Source organism: Dunckerocampus dactyliophorus, chromosome 14 (assembly GCF_027744805.1).
Source record: "Dunckerocampus dactyliophorus isolate RoL2022-P2 chromosome 14, RoL_Ddac_1.1, whole genome shotgun sequence".
Lineage (NCBI taxonomy): Eukaryota > Metazoa > Chordata > Actinopteri > Syngnathiformes > Syngnathidae > Dunckerocampus > Dunckerocampus dactyliophorus.
Genome location: NC_072832.1, coordinates 811,845 through 834,811, shown reverse-complemented (window position 1 = coordinate 834,811; position 22,967 = coordinate 811,845). Strand labels below are relative to the sequence as shown.

Genomic DNA, 22,967 nt, shown 5'->3' with positions numbered 1-22,967 from the left:
TAGACGGGAATAATAGAAAACCTCAGGAGATCATGTCAGCAACATCAAGCTTAATCCGACACTCCCATTTGATATGACAGCTTGGGCACAACCCAGATGTGCCGCTAATTCCCCCCCTCCAGTAAATGAGTCCTTATAGAAGTGTCATCCTGTAAAACCATTTTTATTGCTTTGTCTCACACGACGGCCTCGCATCATCGCTCACTTGGCTTCCTGGTCAAGGTTTGACCACTTAAACTCCCCCCCCCCCACCCCACGCCTCCTCCGTCACCCGTCTCTAATGAAATGACACATTTCCTCTCCCGTCCTCTATTTCAACACAGCAGCTGTTTTTTCACCCTCCCTTTTTTTATTTTTCCCTCCCAACCCCTGCTCGCTCTCTCTCTCTCTCTCTCTCTCTCTCTCTCTCTCTCTCTCTCTCTCTCTCTCTCTCTCTCCTTTTAAGCATCGACTGCAGTGCTGAACAAGCAGAGGAGGGTTTTTTATTGTAAATCAATAGTGATCGATTAGCAGCCTGGGTGTTGAATATGGATCGATATCACACCAGGCTGTGGAGGAGATCTGATTTCAATTGGCAAGAGAAGCCCGCAGCAGGTTTCCATCAAGCGGTAATTCAAGACATGGGAACATAAGTCAGATGGATTGATATGGACTAGCCAGGACCTTTCTTGCCACTGAACCAGCACAAGGAAATTTCTGTCATATATCATTAACGCAGTTGGGGCCGGCAGTTTAAGGGGAAAAAAACAGGGGGGCTGGGAGGGGGTGTAGCTCAACACCCTACTGACCCTCGGTGCAGAGCGATGGTCAAACGCTGAGAAAACACTCGCTTCATCGCATGGATGTCATGTTTTCGAGCACCACAAACCCCTTGGACCGCAGCGTTAGAAAACTTCTGCTGCTGATTACCAGACTCGTACTGTAAGCTGTTATTCATTTGCTGAACAAATGTCCCGCGGAGGAAGCTGGCCAACGCCAAAGTATTTGCACCGCGCCGCTCTTCATTTACTTAACCTGCGCATTTTCCTTGAATTCCAGCGTACAGTCATGTGGAAAGATCGGGACACCACCGGTGGTGGAACTCCTCTGCTCCTCAACCGCCGCACACAAAAGCGTGAAAATCTGTGAAAACACGCAGCCCCGCTGTGTTGCCTGTGCTATTATTTTTCCAGCAAACACACCACAGGGTGGCGCTGTGATGAAAGCCCACGAGGCAGACTGAAATTTCGCACACAGCTCTACAAACACCGACTGTAACTTTAGCGTGTTTGGCTGAATCGCCACGACATTTGGTACACACCTTTAGGGGGCTGACAAGCACATGTGTGTAAAATTTGAGCAAGATCGGTTGCAAAACATGGCCGCCATCACGCAAAACAGGCGAGATTTAGCAACTAATGAACTGATACTGCCAAGTCCACAAGTCTTTGACCATTTGTGTAATGATGATAAACCTTAGATGGTATATGTACTACATGTATGCTAGTGGGACTTCCAAAGCATTTTGACCACAACCCATAGGGGGCGCCACAAATGTCATTTGCAGTCATGTGAAAAAACGTGAACACCGCAGGGTGTCCTTTTTTTTTAAAAAAAGCGGGTCAGCCGGGTTATTCATCACTTGTTTGTGATATCTGACGGCATAGCGAGAGCGGGGGCCGTTCCAATCGACAGCATTGTAAAACAATAAAAAGGAGAGCTATAGTTAGAAATAACTTGTCACTTTTAATAAATGGGACCGCTTCAGGCTTCTTTCCCGGGGACCTCTGCTCCGATACATCCCGGGCACCCCTGGGGCCGAGCGGAGCAGCTCGTTTCCCCGAGGTAACTGATGACCCTCCTCTTGAGAAGCCTCCCCCCCACCCCCCTCCCCAATCTCCTGTCCTGTGACCTCACGCCGGCGGGAGCGGGACCATGTCCGATGGAATCTTCCGAGCGCTTGGCCGTCCTAATCTGGCACCGTGTCACACTACAAATTGCCACATTCAGAGAATGGAAATAGATGGCGGTGAGGGAGAGGAGGTGCGGGGGTGCGTTGACAAGCACACCCCCACCCCTCGTGCCCCCAAGAAAAATACTTGAGGAAAGAACAGGTCGGGAGATCCCGACAAGGAATCACATCTCAGCGAACATATTGATCTGATTTACAAACGCTGCACTCCTAATGCGAAACAAATGGCATGGGCGTGAACTGGTACTTAACCATAAAACCCCAGCATTACTCCGCCTCCCATGAAATACCACATATATCCCTCAGCGTGGCCTAATGTGCTGTTTTATGGCCAGATACCACTGAGGTTGACCCAACAGTTTGTTTGACAATTAGGGGAAACCTAACAAGGACGGAACGAGCCAAGGAGACAAAAACAGTGTCGGGTCAACACTTTTACAGACTCTGTAAGCTGCGTCATTAATGCTGCAGGGCGCCCAACGACATCCACTTCAATTATACAGGAGTGCTAAATATTTGAGGAAGAGTGGCATGTTTTATTTACTCCAGCTTTAATTTCAATAATGTAAGATCTTCACCGCCGTGACGCTTCACAGCGGCCGGGAAGGGAATCTTTTATCGCTTGTTTTCTGTCATAATATCCCAATAAATCACTCGGGTCGCTCCGCAGCTGGCTTTTTAAAGCCGCAGTAACACAACAACAAGGCATGGATGCCACTTTTAACGACCTATCAAAATGTTGCAGGAAAAAAATGGCCGACATTCAGGGAAAGACAGGCCAACGTGGGAATTGATTAACTCTTGCTTATGCCCCTATTTGGTTAGCAGTCACCACACTACGGCCATGGGGTGTCATTTGTGGCGCCCCCTATTGGTTGTGCTCAAAAATACATGTAATACAGATCATTATCCTTCATGTTTTGTGACCATTACACAAGTTGTCAATGACTGATGAACTATACAATGCTAAATCCCAAAGACCTTTTGCTTGATGGCGGCCATGTTTGTCAACCGATCTTCACATTTTAAACACGTGCTTGCCAGTCCTTGAAAGGTGTGTACCAAATTTGGTGGTGATTCAGGTAAACAACTTCAAGTTACAGTGAGTGTTTTGTAGAGCCATTGAGAAATTTCAAGTCAACTTTGGGCTTCGATAGCGTCGCCAGCACGAGGTGTATTTGCTAGAATAATAATAGCACATGCAACACAGTAGGGGTACATGTTTTGGACAATTTTCCCCGCTTTGTGTGCAGCGGCTCATGAGAAGAAGAGTGACTTACACAAACAAATACATTTCTTCCCATGTCTAGCAGGAATCACACTCTGTTTAGTGAGTAAAAATGCCGTTTTAAAAAAGGAAAGAAATAAAACAGCTGCACGTGACAACAGCTGGAAACTCTGACCCCTACAGGACTTAAGTGGGACAGCAACCACGCGAAAGCCCAGCCTGAGCCTAAAATGCAGCCCGACACATCGCTTTATGCCGTAATGAGCTCCCATGAATTAACTAAAAACGTAATTTTGCTCCGTAAACACGAGACTCAGCTTGACTCTCGCGACCACCGTCATCATCATCGACAAAGACGGTACCGTCATGCCTACCCCCACGTTGGAAGGATGACGAGGAGCAGGTGGTCCGTCGACAATCTCTTTTTCGCAAAACCTACTGTCGGCCGAAGCGTGCCAAAACAACATCAGCAAAGCCACCTGTCCTCTCTGTGCGCAGGACACACGCCGCCTTCACAGACGCTTGGAAATCACACAACTGTAACACTACAGCACACACCGGTAGCACCAGTAATAACCACGCAGTGTAGTGGTCTTGTTATTTAGTGCATTGAGGCGTAGGATTGGGCTTGCACCAAAACACAACTTCCGTCACAGTCTAGGAAGGGACAGTGACCCGAGGACCGCGTGAACGTCTGCTCTTTTTGCAAACCCGCCTTCTCCGCTCGCACACAACTTTTACACAATCCCGCTTAACAGACATCGCCTCCCTGGCAGAGGTAATAACCAAGCTTGTCTTATTCTCTTTATGCAACGCATGTGTGTGTGTGTGTGTGTGTGTCCAAGGTCCAGTGTTGCTCTTGGCCCTAGCGTCCATCCCATCAGCCCAGCTCTGGCCTTGTTTCTGTCAGCAATGAGGCAGGGGAGCGAGCGAGCGAGGGAAGGAAGAGAAAGAAAGAACGAGGGGAAAGAGAAGTGGGTGGCTGGGTGAGGGAGGGGAGGGGGCGTCGTCTCTATGGACAGATGGACTGCTCTTTCTCAACACATGTGGAACCATGTTTCGTCTTTCACTGCCGTCAAGCTGGAGCCCAATCCGTCGCTCTGTTGGCCCGCTCGCTGGAGTCGCGCACACACACACACACACACACACATATATATATATATATATATATATGTGTGTGTGTGTGTGTGTGTAAGGTGTGCACGCGCCACACAAACATCCTTCTTTCTGCCTCACACACATGTTAAAGTCATCACCCCTGCTCAGCGCTAGTAAAACACAACACCCCCGGCTTCTCTGCTGTTGTCAAGTCTTGCCATTAGCTGATGCCACTGGGGAATCCTACCCCAGTGAGGTGGGCGTCCCCGGGGAGCACCAGGCACCGCGTTTACGTTCAGCCGCCACTCATGTGAACCCAAACATGTGAGCATAATTTAGGAAGAAAAAAAAACATCCCTTTTGCGCGTCTTTGTGCGCGTCTTGACATTTACAAAGTGCGGTAAAACTGACACGAGGGAGGAGGGAATAGAAAACAGGGCGAGAATAATTTGAGGTAATGTTTTGCTTAGTGAACACTATTACCCAATCCCGCATGTCGGAGCGCTGGGACGGAAGGTTCTGGCTCAGGCAAAAAAAAAAAAAAAAAAAAGAGGGGTCTGGCTTTCATTTTTGGGGCAAGTGCGAGCCAAAGGCGGCGCGCCAAGTACAGCGTTTCGCTCTCAACACGTCCTGTTCTTCCTCCTCGGGCGCGGAGGGGAGACAGGCGTCACTCAAAGGCATCCGTCAGGTGGATTACACAAGCACGGCCTCATGGCCGAGGTGTAAATATAGAAAGAAGCCAGGAAGGAACACCTGCAGCCTTCACAACAACTCTCACCCTTTTTTCCTGCGTGTGTTATCATTTTCATTACAGAGGGCAGCAGATTAACACCAAGCACCGAGTGCCATCTTAATTGGCTCTGCAGATGTGCTGGGAAAAAAATGTCATTTAGCCACTTCATAAACACACTTCCCGTCGCAGGTTATCAAGACGGCAAACACGCCCCGCTTTCCAATGCCGACGTGCAATTAAAATGGTTTTAGAAATCCTCTTTGACAGGCCGGGGCTTAGCCAAAAATGTAAATGACATTAAAGGAGACAATGAATTTAATTTTGCTTAATGTCCCCTTTCGCTGATTCTCATTTACATCGCATTTCCACATAAAGGCCTGACCTTATAAATGCTGGCATTTGTTCAGCTTTTGGAGGTAATCACGCTTTTGCAAAAAACCAGATGGGAGAGCGCAAATTCCCCCCGATTTGTGTCTTTGGAAGGCCGGGCGTCCGTGGCGACCGAGGGGGGGTTGGACGCGTTCAAGGGCTCGCCTTTTGTTTCTGGTAAACAACTTGACAACAAGTCAAGTGCACTCTGGGAAATGACCCGGTAGGTGTCGCGCAAATCAACGATAACGCAAAGTCGTTTGGAAAATACAGGCTCGCTAATGAGGGGCATAGCAGGGGGGGTAGGGAGGAGGGGGGAGCTAAGCAAAACGTACATTAGGCCAAAATGTAATTGCATTACCAAAAGAACAGGTGTGCTGAGGCCTTCATGAAGCAGCTAAATGAATAAAAGCCTCCCACTGCACCGTCCTGCCTGCGCGCTGACCACAAAAAAAGACACCAGAGGAGAAAATAAGCCTGGGGAGGGGGCGGGGGGGACAAGTCAATGTCATGAATTATTCAATGGCTGGGCTGCACTCCAGAGGTCAACGCTCTTTGACCTTTGTGACAGGAAGTGAAAGGAAGCGGCGGGAAGAAATGGAGGCGGCACATTTGGATCTGGAATTTTGGGGCGGGGGGGTTTGGGACGGTGGACTGACCCCTCACTCTATTGCGCTTTTATTTGATAAGTGATCGCTGTTGAGTCCAACAGTGCACATTTCAGCAAACGTTACGTGTTTTTGCCAGAATTAAGCATTTTCGAGCATGAAAATGTTCTGAATGAGCTTTAAATATGACAGCGGCCCTCGCATCTGTGTGTCCGTATGCATGTGTGTCTGTACGTAGGCCCCTCTTACGAATGCGGTGTCCCAAACCTCGGGTCAGGATCCCGGACTGGGTCGTAAGCTCACATTTCCTGAGCACAATAGTTTTGATCGGAGGTTCTCAGTTATTTACTGTCACACCCCCCTGGGGGGGGCATCATCTGTTGAAGTGGAATGTTGCTAATAGCGCATATACTGGATTTCCTATGTAAATTAGCATCAAGACAGGACATTGGCTTTCATGCTTTTATGTTGAATGTCACAGAGAAATGATTTGTATGCATGCTTCATTGGTGTATGTTCACTTTTCCAAAGTAAAAGCTCTGAAGTGGAACTCAACTCCGCTTAGCTAGCAAGTAGAGACCAAACACTGATATTGTAGACATTTGCGGCACCCCCTATGGGCTGAGGTCCACATGCTCTGGAAGACATGCTAGCATACATGAAATACCCTCCAATATCCTCAAAGTTTTATCGACATGAGACAAATGCCCACTGACTTCTGGACAATTAGTTGCTAAGTGCAAAGATGCTTTGCTTGATGGCGGCCATGTTTTTCAACCAATCTTGCTCAAAATTTAAAGACACGTGCCCATCAGCTCCCTAAAGGTGCGTACCAAATTTCGCCGTGATACGGCAAAACACTATTAGGTGAAATTTCCAGTCCGTCCCACTTATGGGCATCAGTAACAGCGCCACCATGTGGTATATTTCTCAAAAACGTAATAGCACATGCAACACAGTCGAGGTGCGTGTTTTGACAAATGTTCACCCTTTTGTGTGCACGAGTAGAAGCATTTTGAGCGCGATTGGGGCGAAATTTGGGTCCAGAGATTGGGGAACGCTTCTCTAAGTCTATGTAACCTTTCAACCCTGGCGTGCCAGAATTTGCCAGTCATTTTCCTCTTTGAACAGCGTGTGTTGTCTTATTACAAAATCCATGCGCGAGCCACAACATTGTGTCTAATCTTTCACACGAGAGGAGACAAAGTCAATACGGCAGCGAGCGAGGACGGCCGGCAGAGCCGCCACAGTCGCAGCAAATTGAGTTATGTTTGCCTATGCTCTTGGTGCACTGTAGACGCGGGAAGGCGTCTAATCAGATATTGGCTATCTCATCACTATCATTCTAAAGACTCAAATTACCCACTGAATAAACCTACACCCCCACTTACTTTAAGGCACCATTAACTTAGAAACGCGACATCAACGGCGGCACCGCTGAATTCGCTCCTGATTTATTAGCCCACTGCAAAAGTAGACAAAAATGACTTTCATTCCACGCAAAAAGCGTTAAGTTGTTGTCGTCTGATCTCACGTCCGGGGGAAAAAAAAAATGGGGCACAATCGAGAGCGACGGGCTCCCTGAAGACACAAGAAGTCACAAATCCGCCAAAACGCTACCAAAAAAAAAAAAAAAGCAACTTCCCTTCATGTGAAAATGCTTATGAATAATGCAAAGGCATCAAATTTAAGTGCTGAAATATTTAAAGAGCAAGCAGTGCTGAAACTATGGGACAGATGTTAGGACTCCGTATATCTAACCAACTTTTTTTTTTAAAGAGAATCCTTCCTCTTCAGAAAAAAACCTATCAGAAGTGAGGGAAAATAGGGTAAACAGATGTCTGGCTTGACCGCAGGAAAATAGGACACATTTGGAATGATAAGTTTCCCAAACTCTGTCGGACATGCCAGATCCATGGGAACGCCAGTTAATGTCTCGCTAGATGCCAGCTAGCAGCACACGCCCCACTCCCCCCGCACACACACAGCCACCCCCTCTTTGCCATCTGGGAAAATGTTACAGTGCGTGAACGCCATCGATGATACACTCCATGGAGTCACATGTTCTCACGAGAATTCAGCAGGATTTTGTACGAAAAACTAGTCATTAGTAAAAAAAAAAAAAAGTGACACTTTCTGGGTTACTTGCAAACCCCCCCCCCACCTACATCTTTTTATGACTAATGGAACTAATGTGGCCTGACTCCGTCCCTCGGACTTCTTTAAAAATAGTGTAGTGGTAGGAAAAGTCTTTTTCTTGCTTACTTGTTACTTAATACATTTGTGTTATGGAAGGCACACCCCACTACTTCATCAACGACAAAAATAGAAGGTTTTTGTACAAAAAACCTCAAAACACGACTTCATTTGAAATAAAATACATCATTTTGTACAAAAAGTCATGCATTTTCTAGGTTCCCACCACAAAATAAATGAGGATCAAATGTTACAAACGTGATATGACCCTAACACTTATCCTAAATAGATACATGACATATAATAATAATAATAATAATAATAATAATAATAATAATACAAAAAACAATCATTAAATAAATATTATCGTGAGAGCAGGATTTGTTACGAAAAGTAACTCACGGAAATGAATGTAACGACAGTAAAGCACCCTAGTTCTAAGCACTTGGAAAACATAGCAAAACAAGTAGCGTAAATAGTCGGATTTTGTACAAAATAGTGGAATTTTCGACATAAAGTAAATTGTAAAACATAAATTGTAGGACTTTGCACTAAATAGTAGGATTTTGTACAAAAAAAATGAGTGGCATCAATCATAGGATTTTGTACAATATAGTAAGATTTTGTTAAAAAAAAGGTGTGTGGCATAAGTAGTAGGATTTGTACAAAGTACTAGAATTTTGTATAAAAAATGGGTGGCATAAATACTAGGATTTTGTACAAAACAGTTGGATTTTCTACAAAAACAGTAATGTCATAAGGAGTAGGATTTTGTACAAATATGGTGGGATTTTGTACAAAAGGTAGTGGTATAAATATTAGGATTTTGTTTTTTTAAGTACAAAAAAAATAATAATAAATACATAAATGCAATAATAATAACAAATACTAGGATTTTGTACAAAACAGTAATGTCATAAGTAGGAGTATTTTGTACAAAAATAGTAGGATTTTTTGTGCAAAAAAAAAAAAAAGTAGCAGCATAAGTAGTGGGATTTTGTAGGAAAAGTAGCACACTGTAGTTTCGCAGAAAACTGACATTTTTTGGGCTTACTAGCAAACTTGAAAAAAACGGTAACGTGCCCTGAAGGTAACAGCTGACATGTTGTGGGTTGTTTACAAAACTTAAAATTGCTTCAAGTCATTTGCCGTAACTCAAAGCCCCCACCTAACACACACAAACACCAGCAGCAGAACCAATAGCAGGATTTTATACCCAAAAGTAGAAATTGTAGATTGTAGAAATGTGGATGACTTGCAAACACCCTTTTTTTTTTTTTTTTTTTTTTTTTAATTGGAGTCTCAATTCAGGTGCTTCACTTTCACTTTTTGGTACTTTTGTAACTTGTAAATTCCCAGCAGCGCTTCCTAAAAAGGATTGCGGTAATTGTACACAGACGCAGCCCGACTCCTCCATCAGACCTCGGCGTCACTCAAGTCAATTGGAAGTAATCGGGCGTGGGCACAGGTGCCCGGGTAATGACGTGCGTGAGAAGGCGACAGATGTAACAGAAAATGGCAGTAAAACACAGGAACAGCCGTGTAACTCGGGCAAATCATAATTTGACACATAAGCGTAAAAGAGAAAAAAAAAAACAGCAGAGTGGTCGGCCTTTTACAAGCCCGCCGCCTCCCTGCCCCCAGCCCCCGGTCACTGGGAACCTGCGAGGGTCAGCGACGAGGGGCGAGCTGACAGGCTCCTAGTTACGACATGGAGACAATGGGAGGGTCTAATGAGGAACATATGCTTTTGTGTTTCAACAGAGCGGCTCATTGTGCGAGGAAAGGGATACTCCACTCCCATTCAGGCTCGTCACAATGAAAACCCGAGCCCTCCCTGAGCCGCCTGAGCTTACAATATCCATCCGCTCCTTTAACACACCCCTTCCATTCCCTCCTCTTCTTTTTTGGTTCCCAACCCTCGTTTTTTTTTTTTTTTTTTGCTTGACTTGAATTCTTCCACCCCGCGCTCATCTGGCTAACTTAAGTTACGCGTTTTGTCCGGCGGATGGGAGAAGAATGGCCCTCGGCGACACAAAGCCAACATGAAAGCGGCGGCACCTTTTTAAAGCAAAAGGACGGAGCATGGCAGCAACAACAACACACTAGCAGCATCGCTCTGTCTCTATCTGTCTTTATGTGTGTGTGTGTGTGTGTGTGTGTGCCTGCAGACAGCAGTAGCTGTGGTAATCCATCCAGGCTCCCAAGGCAGCCGGCTCCTACTTCCTGATGCATGAGAAGCGGCTGGAGTGGAGTGGCAGCAACAACTGCTCAGCCCTATTTGATTACTAATAAGAGAGTTGTCCCCTCTGTCAGATAGCAGGCATTCTCCGCTAAGCAAACAGTCATTCCGCCTAGTCAAACATTAGCATTGCTGTCTCTCCCTACTACGTGGTGAGAGCTACATTCAGATAACCCCCAAACCCCCCACCCCCTGCCCTCCCCGTCCTCCCGCCATTCCCTCACCTCTCATATCCACATAGAACACAAGCAGCCCGGCATATTCGCCGTGACTTCTATGTTGCGCGCTGGGAGAGCTGTGTCAGTGCCCGCCCGCCCGCCCGCCCGCCCGCCCGCCTGCCTGCCTGCCCGCCAGGGGAGCGTTTGTTCGCCCACTTTAGAGGGAATAGGAAGGTCACAGCAATGTGGCAACTTCCCTCAAGGTGCAAAAAGCAGAAAAAAAGCATCCTAATTTGGATCCACACCAAACAGTCCACCTGCAGTATTGTGCAAAAAGTCCAAACGCTAAATAGTGGGAGTTAGCGAGGATGTTAATTAGCGTTCCATTCCATTTAGCTTAAAGAGAGAGGCTGTTGCTCAAGGGTAACACTAAATACTCGCTGTTTAAGCCTATGGAATGTGTGCCGTCTTGACAGAAAGCCGTGCTGGCGTCTTGGCCTGATGGTGCTCTGGTAGTGTAGTGCTTCACGTAGAGCAGCAGCTTGGTCATGTTCTTGTTGACGCACACGTGCTTGCCAGTCCCCTGAAGGTGTGTACCAAATGTGGTGGTGATCGTGTTACAGTGGCAGGTATTGCAGAGCACACGCTCAGCCATGTGAGAAATTTCAAGTCAATCCAACTCCAATTTTGGCGCATTTGCCAGAAAAGTAACACAGCACGGGTGCACGTTTTGACACATTTTCAGCCTTTTGCGTGATTTCTTCACAACACTGCAAGTGGAAAAAACCTGAACACCTTTACCCAGATCTGCACCGACATTTAAACAGCTCTTCCTCAGCTTTGGCCCCAACATTTTGTGCAAACTGTGTAAAGCAAGTCGCTTTGTTTGCTAGCGTCAGCATCATCAGCGTCCCGAACAAAACAAAGCAACAAAGTAAACAGGAGGCTACCAAAGCTCATCAGCGCTATTCCCAGCATGACCCTCTAGCGACTCAACCACCTGCACCTATCCAGGTGGCCGACCGCCCCCTCGGCGCACAGGTAGCTGGGAAAGACCCCCCTCAGCCACTCACACGCCTGTAGCGCTTCTCTGGAAGATGCGAGTCAGAGTCCACAACTGGGCCGTCTGGTACCGTCAGGGCAGGGAAGGGGGTGCTTGGGCTCATTTGTTCTGTACAGTCAACCCATTTAGTCAATCGTTTGACTCCCCCCTCCCAACCCAGTGCGCCAGTGCGGGCGAGATGAGACGAGCCGGGGGCCTTACCTGTCGATGATCACCGGGTCTGACGGGGTCTCGTTCCTGTTGCCGCAGCTTTTCTTGTCGCAGCATCGGCTGTTGGGACACACACACACACACACACACACACACACACACAGAGTGGCTTTTTAAAAAAAAAATGTGTCTCATTCATAACGAAAAGGTCATAATTGTAAGGCTACATCATCAGGCAGACGTTATTTGTTAAGAACTCGAAGGAACGTCAAAGCTGGATTCATACTCTCATCCAGATCTGCCCCAGAATTTCATGGATTTTTCCTCTGCCCCCCACCCAACTCCTCCCCTAACTAGTGAAAATCAAAAAACTAGCAATAGTCCCGCTAACTAACTCCCAAACAAACAAACGGCAATAACAACATAACCTTGGCAGAGGTAACAACCAAGCCGGCCTGCTTTTTTATCGACCACGAGGAGACACGCTAGCCGTCCCGTTGATGCAAAAAAATGTCTAAAAACAACATGTTGTGTTGTTTGGCTTATAGCGTTGCAGGGGAGGGGCACGGGGAATATGGGAGGGGGGGCAGGAGGCAGGGGAGTCACTTTTCACAGCTTCAGCTTTTGTTTACCTCTAATTGCCAAGCTGCTATTTCTGAGGGAGATGCAAGGTGCCACCCTCAACCAATATTTCTGCAAGGCATTTATCAATTATGGCCTCAAAAAGCACTAATCTATCTTCCACCACATGTTTCAGCAACCCCCCACAAGCCCCCTCCACGCTCTCTCCCTTTTTCTCTCTCAATCTAGAGCTTCCAGCTAGCTGCCTTTCACATCCTTTGATTTGAACATGAATTAAAAAAAAAAATCTGCAGAAATAAACAAATTCATCATCCGGGCTTCCATTTGAAATGAAAACACATGAGAATAAGATTGATTTACGCCATATGGTGCAGGAAGACAAACAAAGATTTGTGCAAAGATACTGTCGGTCGAGTGCGCACTCTTTTAAAAAATACAAATAAAAATGTCTGATTTACAGCAGCAATACTCCTGCTAACTCTCTTATCATCTTCTTGTCTGATCACTTTTTTAGGACCAAAAGTATATTAGCAGTCACTCAGCGACCACTTCTTTAAGAGCACTTGCACATTTCTATGGCAGGAAGGAGCCTTACAAAGATAAGAATATTCATTGAACAACACCTTTGCTATGATTATTATTACATCATGCTCTAAGGTCTTATTTGTGGGGTTTTCCAATTGCATGCAACTTCAGCCACAATAATAAACGCATTTTATCAACCAAGTGTTGCAAACAGAGCATTTTCACATGAGCACGTTTCTATTGTTTTGCATTCTTGTGCTGCATGCAGCAGTAAGGGAAACACTGCTGACAGTACTATTTTTAATAACAATAATGACGAAACACAGCATAAAAGGGACACGGCAGCTAAATGATTCAATGAATTAATCAAAGATCAAGAACACACAACAACAACAACAACCACAACAATACACACATTTGATCAAATAGATGAGCATTGTCGCATGTCATCATAATAACAATATTACGAATAATAACAACGCATAATCGATACTCTTAAAGCCAAACAACCCAATTAAAATATTAGAAACAGCCCCCAGTACATATTTTTGAGATGGTGCACGTGCTGCTGCAGCTACATCCTCAGTGAGAGGACTGCTTGCAGGAATATTATTAGGAATAATAACAAAATAAAGTGAAAATTAGCTCTCATGGTGCAATGCTCAAATACAAACGATAGAAATAACCATGCTGTTCAATTACCGTAATACCGTTCAGACGGTGCAACTGAAATACCCCCCCCCCCCCCCCCCATGTTCCTATGGTAATTATTTTTATTTTTATTATTATTATTGTTGTTGTTATCATCATGAGCCTATGGCGGCATGAGCATATTCAAGGTGTCACAAAGTGATGGATGCGCGTACAAATTGAGCGTGAGTGATGCATGGCGGGAGGGAGTGGGGGGGGGGGGGTAAGGTGCAAATCACTCGCATGTGATGCACTTCGCACGACTCGTTGAAACAATGCAGCAGCAGCAGCAACAACAACCAAAAAAATAGGAAGCAAGCGGGGGAGAGAAGGGGGCGTTTAACCGACGAGTATCCGAATTCAATGCTCACAGAGCTCGCCGGTGCACGCTGGGGGGGCTCGACAATAACAACAAAAGGCGTTTCTTCCCCTCGCTGGGTATCGGTGACACCGCTTGAATGGCAGCGCAACGTGAGAGGCTGCGATTTGTGTGCTTAAAAGGCGCTAAAAGGCTCGCTGATCAGTGTTGACAGATGGAATCACGCGCTACTGCTGCTGCTGCCTCGACGGCCAAATCATCATAAATAATCCTAATAATAATCAGAATAATAACAATAAAAGGCTGCAGCAATATAAACATTCATTTAAAGCGCACCCACGCTAAACAGGCTGAGTTACCAGCTACTAAAATGCAATAATAATAATAATAATAATAATAATAATAATAATAGATTTAAAAAATGGAATGAAATATGATCGTCTTACCTGCACATGATTTCATGAGTGAGAAGAACTCTGCACATTTCTGGATTCTTGTCTTGGCCCTCATAAACTATGGCCTTGGAAAAGAATGGAATGGGATTTAAAAATAATGTTACACACAATTTTCCATCGTAGCCATAAATAAACAGATATTTTTAATATGACATAAACACACAGTCTCCCATCACGAGTGCACGCCGTCATTATTTTATTTAGATTACAATCATATTCCATTTTGCACCACTTCTAAATATGTATATTGATTGAATAGTAATTATAATACATTTTCAGTGTATTTCTCCACCCCCTCCCCTATTAATCCACTTAAGACAGGCAGGCTGACAGGGGGGGGATTGTCGCCCGGAGAGCTCCAATAGAAGTGTCATCAATATGCTTATAATCTGGGGATATTTGGGGGAAAAGTGTTAATGGGCAATCTGTTGTTTATTTTTGGAGCCGCTCACAATGATCTTTTTCTGTGGATAAAAAGCGCGTGTCTGGCGGTACGGTTGAGTAATTTTTGAGCATTGGCTGAAACAGATGGCGCGGAGCTATCAGTGCTGCCGCGCTTCTCTCCATCCATCCATCCCTCCTCCTCCTCAGCATCCTCAGCCTCCATCATCACTTTCTGAGGGGGGCTCGTTATTCCCTGCACTATATCCCAGGACGTCTCTTAAAAGAAATAAGATTATGAAATATATTGTGGAATATTCTTGGAATATTTTAGGTTTAAAAAAAACCTCTCACATTAGAAGCTTTAAAATGCATGTGCATTTTTGGGGTTTTCCACGGGGTGATTATCCCTATTGCTTTGATTTATGTGGCCATTTGCAACCGAGGAAACACAAATCCATAAATTGCTTGTTCTGCGTCATTGATTGGGATCATTGGCGCGGGAACGCTGTGACCGGTGGCGACACGGCTCTATTTAAACACACCCCACACCGCAAAGAAACATCGAGTCGCGGTGTGGCAGTCGTGCAAAAACAAAAACAAAAAAGATGAGGGGTGTTCGTGTAATTTCCCATAATGATGCACATTCTGCTTGAGAGGTGTTTTTTAAAATACGTTTCACCTTTCAGCCTTTTGCAAGAAACGGGATCACGTGGAGCAGACGTCCTGTTTAAATTTTTAATGCCGGACAAAGTGACTCTCCTGCAGGCTTCAGATGTACCTTTGTGCTTCTCCCACTATAACAGCTCGTGTTTTTTTTTATATATATATATATATATATTTATTTATATGCACATCTTTTTAGGCACGTGTGTGTGTGTGTGTTTTGCATGCAAGGAGGCACGTGCAACTTACCTGCTTTGTCATGGAATCGATTAACCGAATGTAAAGATCCTGTTCTGTTCTGACGCCTGCGTGGAGATATAACATGCAACACACTTTATTTCATACTCTTGACACAAAAGAACAAATTATTTTAACATGCAAATGCATCGTAATAATTATTGAATGCAACTACTAGTGTGTGTTTTATTTGCACTTGCAGACACTTACCGTTGCTGTACAATAACTGTAGTTTGTAATGTATCCCATTGTTCGTTTTTTCACTGGTTGGCTCCTGCAATAATAATCAGAACAATAATAATTCTAATCATTATAATAGCAGTAAGACATCAAAAATATGCAAACATGTCTCTTGGGCTTTAAAAATCCATACAGGTGCACGGAGCATCATTTGCCTTCAATTTCAAAATAACAGTAATAAGAAGAGAAGTCGTCTCCTTACTTTTTCTTTCTCCACAAAGTCGACAAAAGCAGTCCTCTCGATCTCCACCGGCTGGCCCTGTCTGTCATAGAGGGCGAGCACAAAGTGGAAAAAATTGGACTTTCTGAGGTTGGAAGGGGGCTGCTTCTCGTAGTGTGCCCGGGCCAGGCCGACTCCGCTGCGGGGAGAGAAGAGGAGAACACCTCGGTTAAAAAAAAAACGAAGGTGTGATTTTGTTGTTGTTGATTTGTCAGAATAAAGCGTTTCTCAAAAGTAGGTGGAAATGTTTAAAAAGAAAAGATTAAAAAATGATACTGAGGGGGACCGCCAGAGGTGAGCCGAGCCGGGGGTACCTTTGGGCGGCCGTGTTGGCGTCCACCACCCCGGCCGTGTGCATCCACGAGCGGACCGAGTTGAGCCCACCGAGCGGTTCCTCCTTCATGGTGGTCCCGCCCCGCGGTATCGTCTCCTGAATCCCAAACATTGAGGACAAATGTGCGGGAGCCTCCTGCGTGAAGAAGAGCGGAGGTGGGGGGTACAGGAAAGGGTCCACCACACCGGGCGCGCTGGTATCCTTCAGGGCGAGAAGGGGCGAGTGTCTGGCGGCACAAGTCCACAGGTCTGGTCTCCCTCTTCGGCTCCGTCCGATGTGAGCAATTCTCAAAGTGCTCTACTTAAGTTAAGACGGATATCCACACGCGCACAAACTCAATTGTTCGCTATTTTTTCTGCTTTATGTGAGGGGAAGAAAAAGGACTTATTGGTGCTGCGGTGCTGCTCTCAAAGTGGACACATCCCCGAAGAACCGCCGTCCAAAACCTTCAGGACTTGTTGGGAAAAAAATAGAACACTCCTGTAAAAAGGTGCTGCTGCTTCTTCTTCTTCTTCTTCTGCTCCGGCACACAAGACAAACACGCACGGAAGGCTGCTCACCAGTGGAAGGTGTTCCACGTACACGCAAGAGGAGAGGAGAGGTGGAGAAGGGGGCCCCTGTTCTCGTCGCGCACGCTGGATGGGAACATGCAAAACTAAGCCCTCTTTCCCCGAGGACTGCACTCTTTCCCGGGAGCCAAAACTCTAAACCCACGGGAGAGGAGACGTCACGCGATGACGGTGCAGAAGGGGGCGGGGCTTTGCCCATACATGGAGGCGTGACGCTTCCTGTTCCAAGCGAGGAGACGCGAGAGCGTGGCGAGGAAGCGAGGAAGGACTCTTCTCTGCTTTGCTCCGCTCCACTTTCACCACCTTTTTCTCTTCGATGTGGTGAGTTGGACTCTTTTCATCCTATGGAAAAGATCAGACGCTTTTTGGGGGCTTTGTTGTGGCTTTAAAATCAATAAATTCTACATCAAATATTCACAATTTTAGCCGAGTTCAGTTGAAATCTTAAAAAAAAGTGACACATTATCATCATTATTTTGCATACGCCCCCCCCCCCTAAATTGTACATTTAAACGATGATTTAATATTAGTTAAATATTCAATAATATTTCTGTTCCATTTTTTGCACCCACGTCCTGGAAAATCAGAAATAATAAGAAACATCTTAATCTTTTTTTTTTTTTTTTTTTTAAGGGAGCTGCCTCGGTCCGAGAGCTTCATTAGTGGTGAAAAGGAGAGGAAGGAGGGAGGGAAGGCTGCTGTACATCCTGAGCAATCTATCTCGAGCTGGTGCTGGGGGTTAATAGCTGCTGCCAAACATTAAGTGAATTATAAGCTGTTGCTTTTTCACCTCCACACTTATCTTATTGCCAAATTGCTCGCTTTAATGTCACATTTTTAAGCAAGTCAAATATTATTCCTTTTTTTTTTTTGCACATTTATTAGAAGTTAACCCCTCATTACACGCACTGATGATGCTCTATTTTTTTTCGTTCCTAATCTGCTTATCAAATTATGCAACTTGGGAGACAAATCCTCTTAGAGATCAGATACTGCGTGGAAGAAAGCAAAAAAGAAAGCAGCCGTCAGGTCGGTAACGATGCCGTCCTGAAAGGGACTTTTAAAGCGTATTTGACAACAAATGCAGCTGGCCCACAGCTCGTTGTGGACATATTAGCGGGGAAATGAATGCAAATCTGTGTGCAGGAGCCATCTGGACCCGGAGAGACAGACAGAGAGAAAGAGGGGAGTCAGCTGAGCCCCGAATCCGCCTGATGAGAGCTCTTTTTGCTGCATGCGGCGGTCCTGCACTCACGCTAAGTACAAGAAACGGACTTAAAAAGTCCGGAACTGCTCATTTAACGTGGAAGCAAACTCCTTGTGTGCGTGCATGTTGGCACTTTACCCCTACATTTGCTTCTTCTTTGGTGTTAATTTGCCTGATGCCACGCACAAGGGAAGCTGGAAAGTGTGACGATAACCATAGAGCCAGAAACAGAACAGCAAAAGTGCACGTTATCATGCAAAACGCAATTGTACAAAAATAGAGCAATGGTGGCTTGCTTAGGAATTATTTTTTAAAAAGTAATTAGGGAAAAAACACTCATTTTTGTGTTAATTAGTCAGATTTCTTACAAAAGGAATTGCTAGTGACCTCGTTTGTTGGCAATTTTCTTCTTCTGCGTTTTCTTTGGTGTGACTTATGACGCCGCAACGGAAAAGCGTGGAAAAAAAGTGTGACGATAACCACAGAACCTGAAAAAGTGTAAATTTTTCACCACGTAAATAGTTTCCATGAATAAATGGTGGAAGCAAAAACGGACTTGTGTGCAGGGTTTCTTACATTGACTTCTTTGGTATTTTTAGCACTTATTTTCTACAGAATTCGTAAACAACATCAAGTCGTGTGCAGTCAAATTTACTGACAAAAAATAACGAGTAGAAAAGTGACACATTTGTGGGCTACTTTGTAGAATTCTTGCCATCAAGTAGTTAGGATCATTTAGTCACATTGACTTACTGGTGGCAAACGGACAAAGTGGTGTTATTTCATCAAACTTCCATCCAAAAAGTCATTTTTAGCAGCGGAAATAATTTAGTCGAGCTCGTGGAAAAGCACTTGGTGGCTGACTTGGTAAGATCTCTTACTGGCAAGTGTGTGTTATTTAGTCCAACGTCCTGACAAGTCATTAGTAGAAGAAGAACTCATCTGCGGGATATTTAAGAGGTTCCCTTACAACTAATTAGTACGCAATTGACAAATTAGTCATAAAACAAGGTAATTTGTATTTCAATAACAAATGTGTGTGTTGTTTAGGATTTCTTACAAAATTATTTGCAGAAAACCCGTGTGTGTGTGTGTGTGTGTGTGTGTGCAAGAGCAGCAAGAGAAACCGTGCGCGCGTGCATGTTGGCCCATCGTGTGTGACGTCACAGCAGCGTTGACCTCCACTGATATGAAATCAAACTCCGATGAGGACTTCCTGTCTGCGGTGGTGCACACTGGCTGCATCCTGCTGTCTTTTTTCCTCCTATGTGGTGTGTGTTTGGCGGTGGTGGGGTGCGTGTGCGCGGAGGGGGTGAATTTACGGGGCGAGGCCCTTGATGATCTCCCTAAATTTGCATGTAAATGGCGACATCAGCCTCCACGCGTGCCAGGGGCCAGCGGGCCTCCCAGATGTCACCACAAAGTCAATCAGCCGGCCGCTGCCCAGCTGTCCATCCGCGTCCTCGTCCGCATCCACGCACTTTACGCAAAAGCACACGTTCGCCACACGCATCACCTGCATCATTACTTTTATTAAACGCAAAAATCATATTTATTAGCCGCTCCATTTTTTTATTAAAACCGGATCGTTCGTTGATGAATTATTAATTCCAAGCACGCCCACAGTTCCTTCCTAATTTTCAGTGCCTCTAATCAGCCCACGCAGAATTTTCTCTCACTAAAACAATAAATTTCATTCTCTTTTTTAAATAAATGATTATTTCCTGTTTGCTTTCACTCCAACTATATTTCGCACTCGTTTTAATGATGACGTCCCATGTTTGCTTTCACTAAAATGTATTTGATTCCGTTGCGTTTCCTTCAATGACATTTATTGTAACTGTATTATTTTTTTAATGATTATTTTTAAATAAGTGTTTATTTCAGGTAACATTTTAACAGGATCGGTTTTGTTCATTAAAATGAAATCAATAGGCATCGATTTAAACACACACGCACGCACGCACGCACGCACACACACACACACACACACACAATTTGAACTAGAGGGACAAATAATTAGAATAAGACCTACAATCCTAATGTGTAGGTTATGATTAGGTGCAGGCTGTGGTAATAATATGTATTGTTTGTAAAAACTATCTAGGAGTGATGGGATCGATGCGTGTGGAGTTGCTGATAGATGGACAGCGCCCCTCTTTGGTAGCATTCATTGTAGACACTTTTTACACACCCCCTCTCCATGCAGCCAAAATGTCCGTTTTTAACAGTAATATGTTTTTTTCCCTGCTCGAATTTTTTATATTTTTATTTTTTTGGAAATAATGAATGAATGGGATTGTTTAATTGTGTGGCGGAAGAGGCCATCAGAAGCACAGGGGAATCATATGAATAATAATGACTGAAATCAGAACAATAATAATATTAATAATAATAATGGTAGAAAATGGAGTGTGCTGCACTGACTTCACATTCAGTGACCAACTTAATTGTGTGCGCTGGTGAGTTGTGTCAAGGGCATCAGCCGTGTGTGCGTGTGTGTGTGTGTGTGTGCACCATTTGCATTTCCATTCTGCCGTGGAAATGATGAGAGACTTTTTTTTTTTCCTCCACGCATGCTTTGGAGCCTTGCGGCACAGTCTGTGGGCGAATTACATTTAAAGAAGGCGAGAGAAATTAAATAAGAAACCGAGACCACTTCAGGGCTATTAACATCTAAAATATCCCCTGGAAATTTCCACCCAAATACATATGACCAAAAAAAAAAAAAACAGAATATACCTGGGGTGCCATCAGTCTCATGCACGGCCTTCAATCCTCGAGGTGTCCATCACTGTTTTGTGCACCTATCTGCCATCATTTAAATAAAAGTACATGTCAAAAGAGGAGAAGGGAATGTGATTATTCAGCCAGAAGTGGGAACATATTAAGTGGACATATTGAAGGGAAAATGAAGACTTTGAAAGGTCAATTTTAAATCTCATCAGTGCATCAATGGATGCCGTCACGTGTTGCATGTGCAAATACACACACACACACACGCCTTAAAAGGTTAGCACTTTTGCAAACTGACCCAAATTTGAGGGGAAAATATGCAGAACAACCTGGGAGGTAGAACCATCAGCAAAGAACCCCATGAGAGCATCTCGGTGCAGGATTCACTCCAACTTGCCCTTTTCTTTCTTTATTCCACCGTGCCACCACAGGAGGGCGACCTGCCAAGACTTTGGGGAAATGTGTGACGATAACCACAGAACCAGACAACATCAGTTGAGACAAAAGTGCATGCACGCATGCATGCATACCTGTACTTCCATCCTGAAAATAAAGACTATTGCAGATGGATACTTTATTGAATCAAATTAAAACAAATAATAAATACAAATATAATTAATTGATAGGACCTTTTTCTGCCATTTTCCCCCGATGAAATCAGGATCGTGCGTGGAGCCCGCCCACATTACGTCACTGAACGCATCTCGAAGAGCGCTATTTCCGTAACCATGGCGATGTCTGTTGCCAAGTCAGAACAGGTCATTACGCAGCCCCTGGGATTGACGCGGAGCTACAAACAAAGCGTTTTGAGCAGGTCGTTCATTGAAAAGTGCTTTTCAATGCAAACATGCTTTTTGTCAGCTCAAAAGTTTAAGGCCACAGCCTTTTAAGAGCCAAAGTCTGCGCAAACAAAATGTATTCACACTGTCATGACCTGATGGCAAAGGCGAAAAAAGCTTTCTGTCTTGGTGGTAGCAACATTTGAATTTGGTCAAACATCCAGGAGCTTATGGGAAAAAAAGACAAAAGGGCAGACCCAGAAAAATGTCACCGGTGCTGAGCTGGAAGATCCGACTGGACTGGAGCTGACTGCACCCCGATAACCACCTGACGGCGTCTGCGAGGGAAAACAGGCCACCTCGCAAAACTGCCACAAAACACAGGAAGTTGAAAGATGGAAGAAAGTTTTATTTTCTGACAATAAAAAATGCAAAGTTGGCGGCCCTGACGGCTTCGAATGTTAGCGGCAACGGGAGGGATCTTGATCCGGGGTGCTTTCTCCTTCAACGGAACAATGGAGCTTCAGTTGTGCGGGGGTGTCAAACGGCAGTGGGCATCCCTCACGACTGACTGCCCTCGTCTGTGTGGTAATGACTTTTTTTTTTTTCCCCCCCAACGCGGCACTTCACAATGCCCTCCTCACAAAGGACTTGTTCCATGAGGGGAACATCACTCTTACGGGCCATTCTACACGTTCCACTGATCTAAATCCAATTGGGGACGGACGGCAAGGGAAGTTTACAAAAACGGACATCAGTTCCAGACAGTGGACGCCCTTTGGAACTTCCTACGAGCATCCTGGAAACTCTTGCATCAAGCATTCCTAAACCAATCTTTGAAGTCATCAACAAGACTGGTGGCGATACTAATTACAGAGTACTTTTATTTACGTTTTGCAGGGGTTTTTTTGAGGTACCGTCATGAACTTGAGCCTATTTCAGTTCAATTGTCTGCTCAAATTTGATTGTCTCTCGCTCGCATTTGTTCTTTTTTGCAATTTTGAAGTGCTACTTAGAACCTTTTTAAGATGTAACAGTGCAAAATCCACATTCTTGTCAATTTCTCTAAAGATTTTGATCAGGATTATCCGCACATACGTACCTGGAGCCATCAATAGACACACATACACACAGTGGATGCATGATTGATACATACAGCACCAGCTAACGGGTGCCAGCCAGTGTGGCTGTGCAGATTTATTTTGGCAAACCTCACTTCCTGACAGCTGAA

General features: G+C 44.9%; 1 protein-coding gene across 4 annotated transcripts in view; it reads right to left on the bottom strand.

Moving 5' to 3' along the window:
• LOC129193587 (transcription factor COE3) overlaps positions 1-21,028 on the bottom strand; it is a 105,160-nt gene extending 84,132 nt beyond the window's left edge. Inside the window, exons 1-7 of one of the 4 annotated variants that reach the window (XM_054797818.1) lie at positions 20,964-21,028; positions 16,426-17,356; positions 16,094-16,250; positions 15,862-15,925; positions 15,664-15,719; positions 14,359-14,432; positions 11,848-11,916 (exon numbers count right to left, since the gene is read on the bottom strand). In XM_054797818.1, the coding sequence (XP_054653793.1) occupies positions 11,848-11,916; positions 14,359-14,432; positions 15,664-15,719; positions 15,862-15,925; positions 16,094-16,250; positions 16,426-16,556 (551 nt within the window). In that variant the 5' untranslated portion in view covers positions 16,557-17,356; positions 20,964-21,028. The remainder of the gene's footprint in view (positions 1-11,847; positions 11,917-14,358; positions 14,433-15,663; positions 15,720-15,861; positions 15,926-16,093; positions 16,251-16,425; positions 17,357-20,963) is intronic. The other 3 variants (XM_054797819.1, XM_054797821.1, XM_054797820.1) reach the window with 3 other exon arrangements.
• Positions 21,029-22,967: the final 1,939 nt, after the last annotated feature.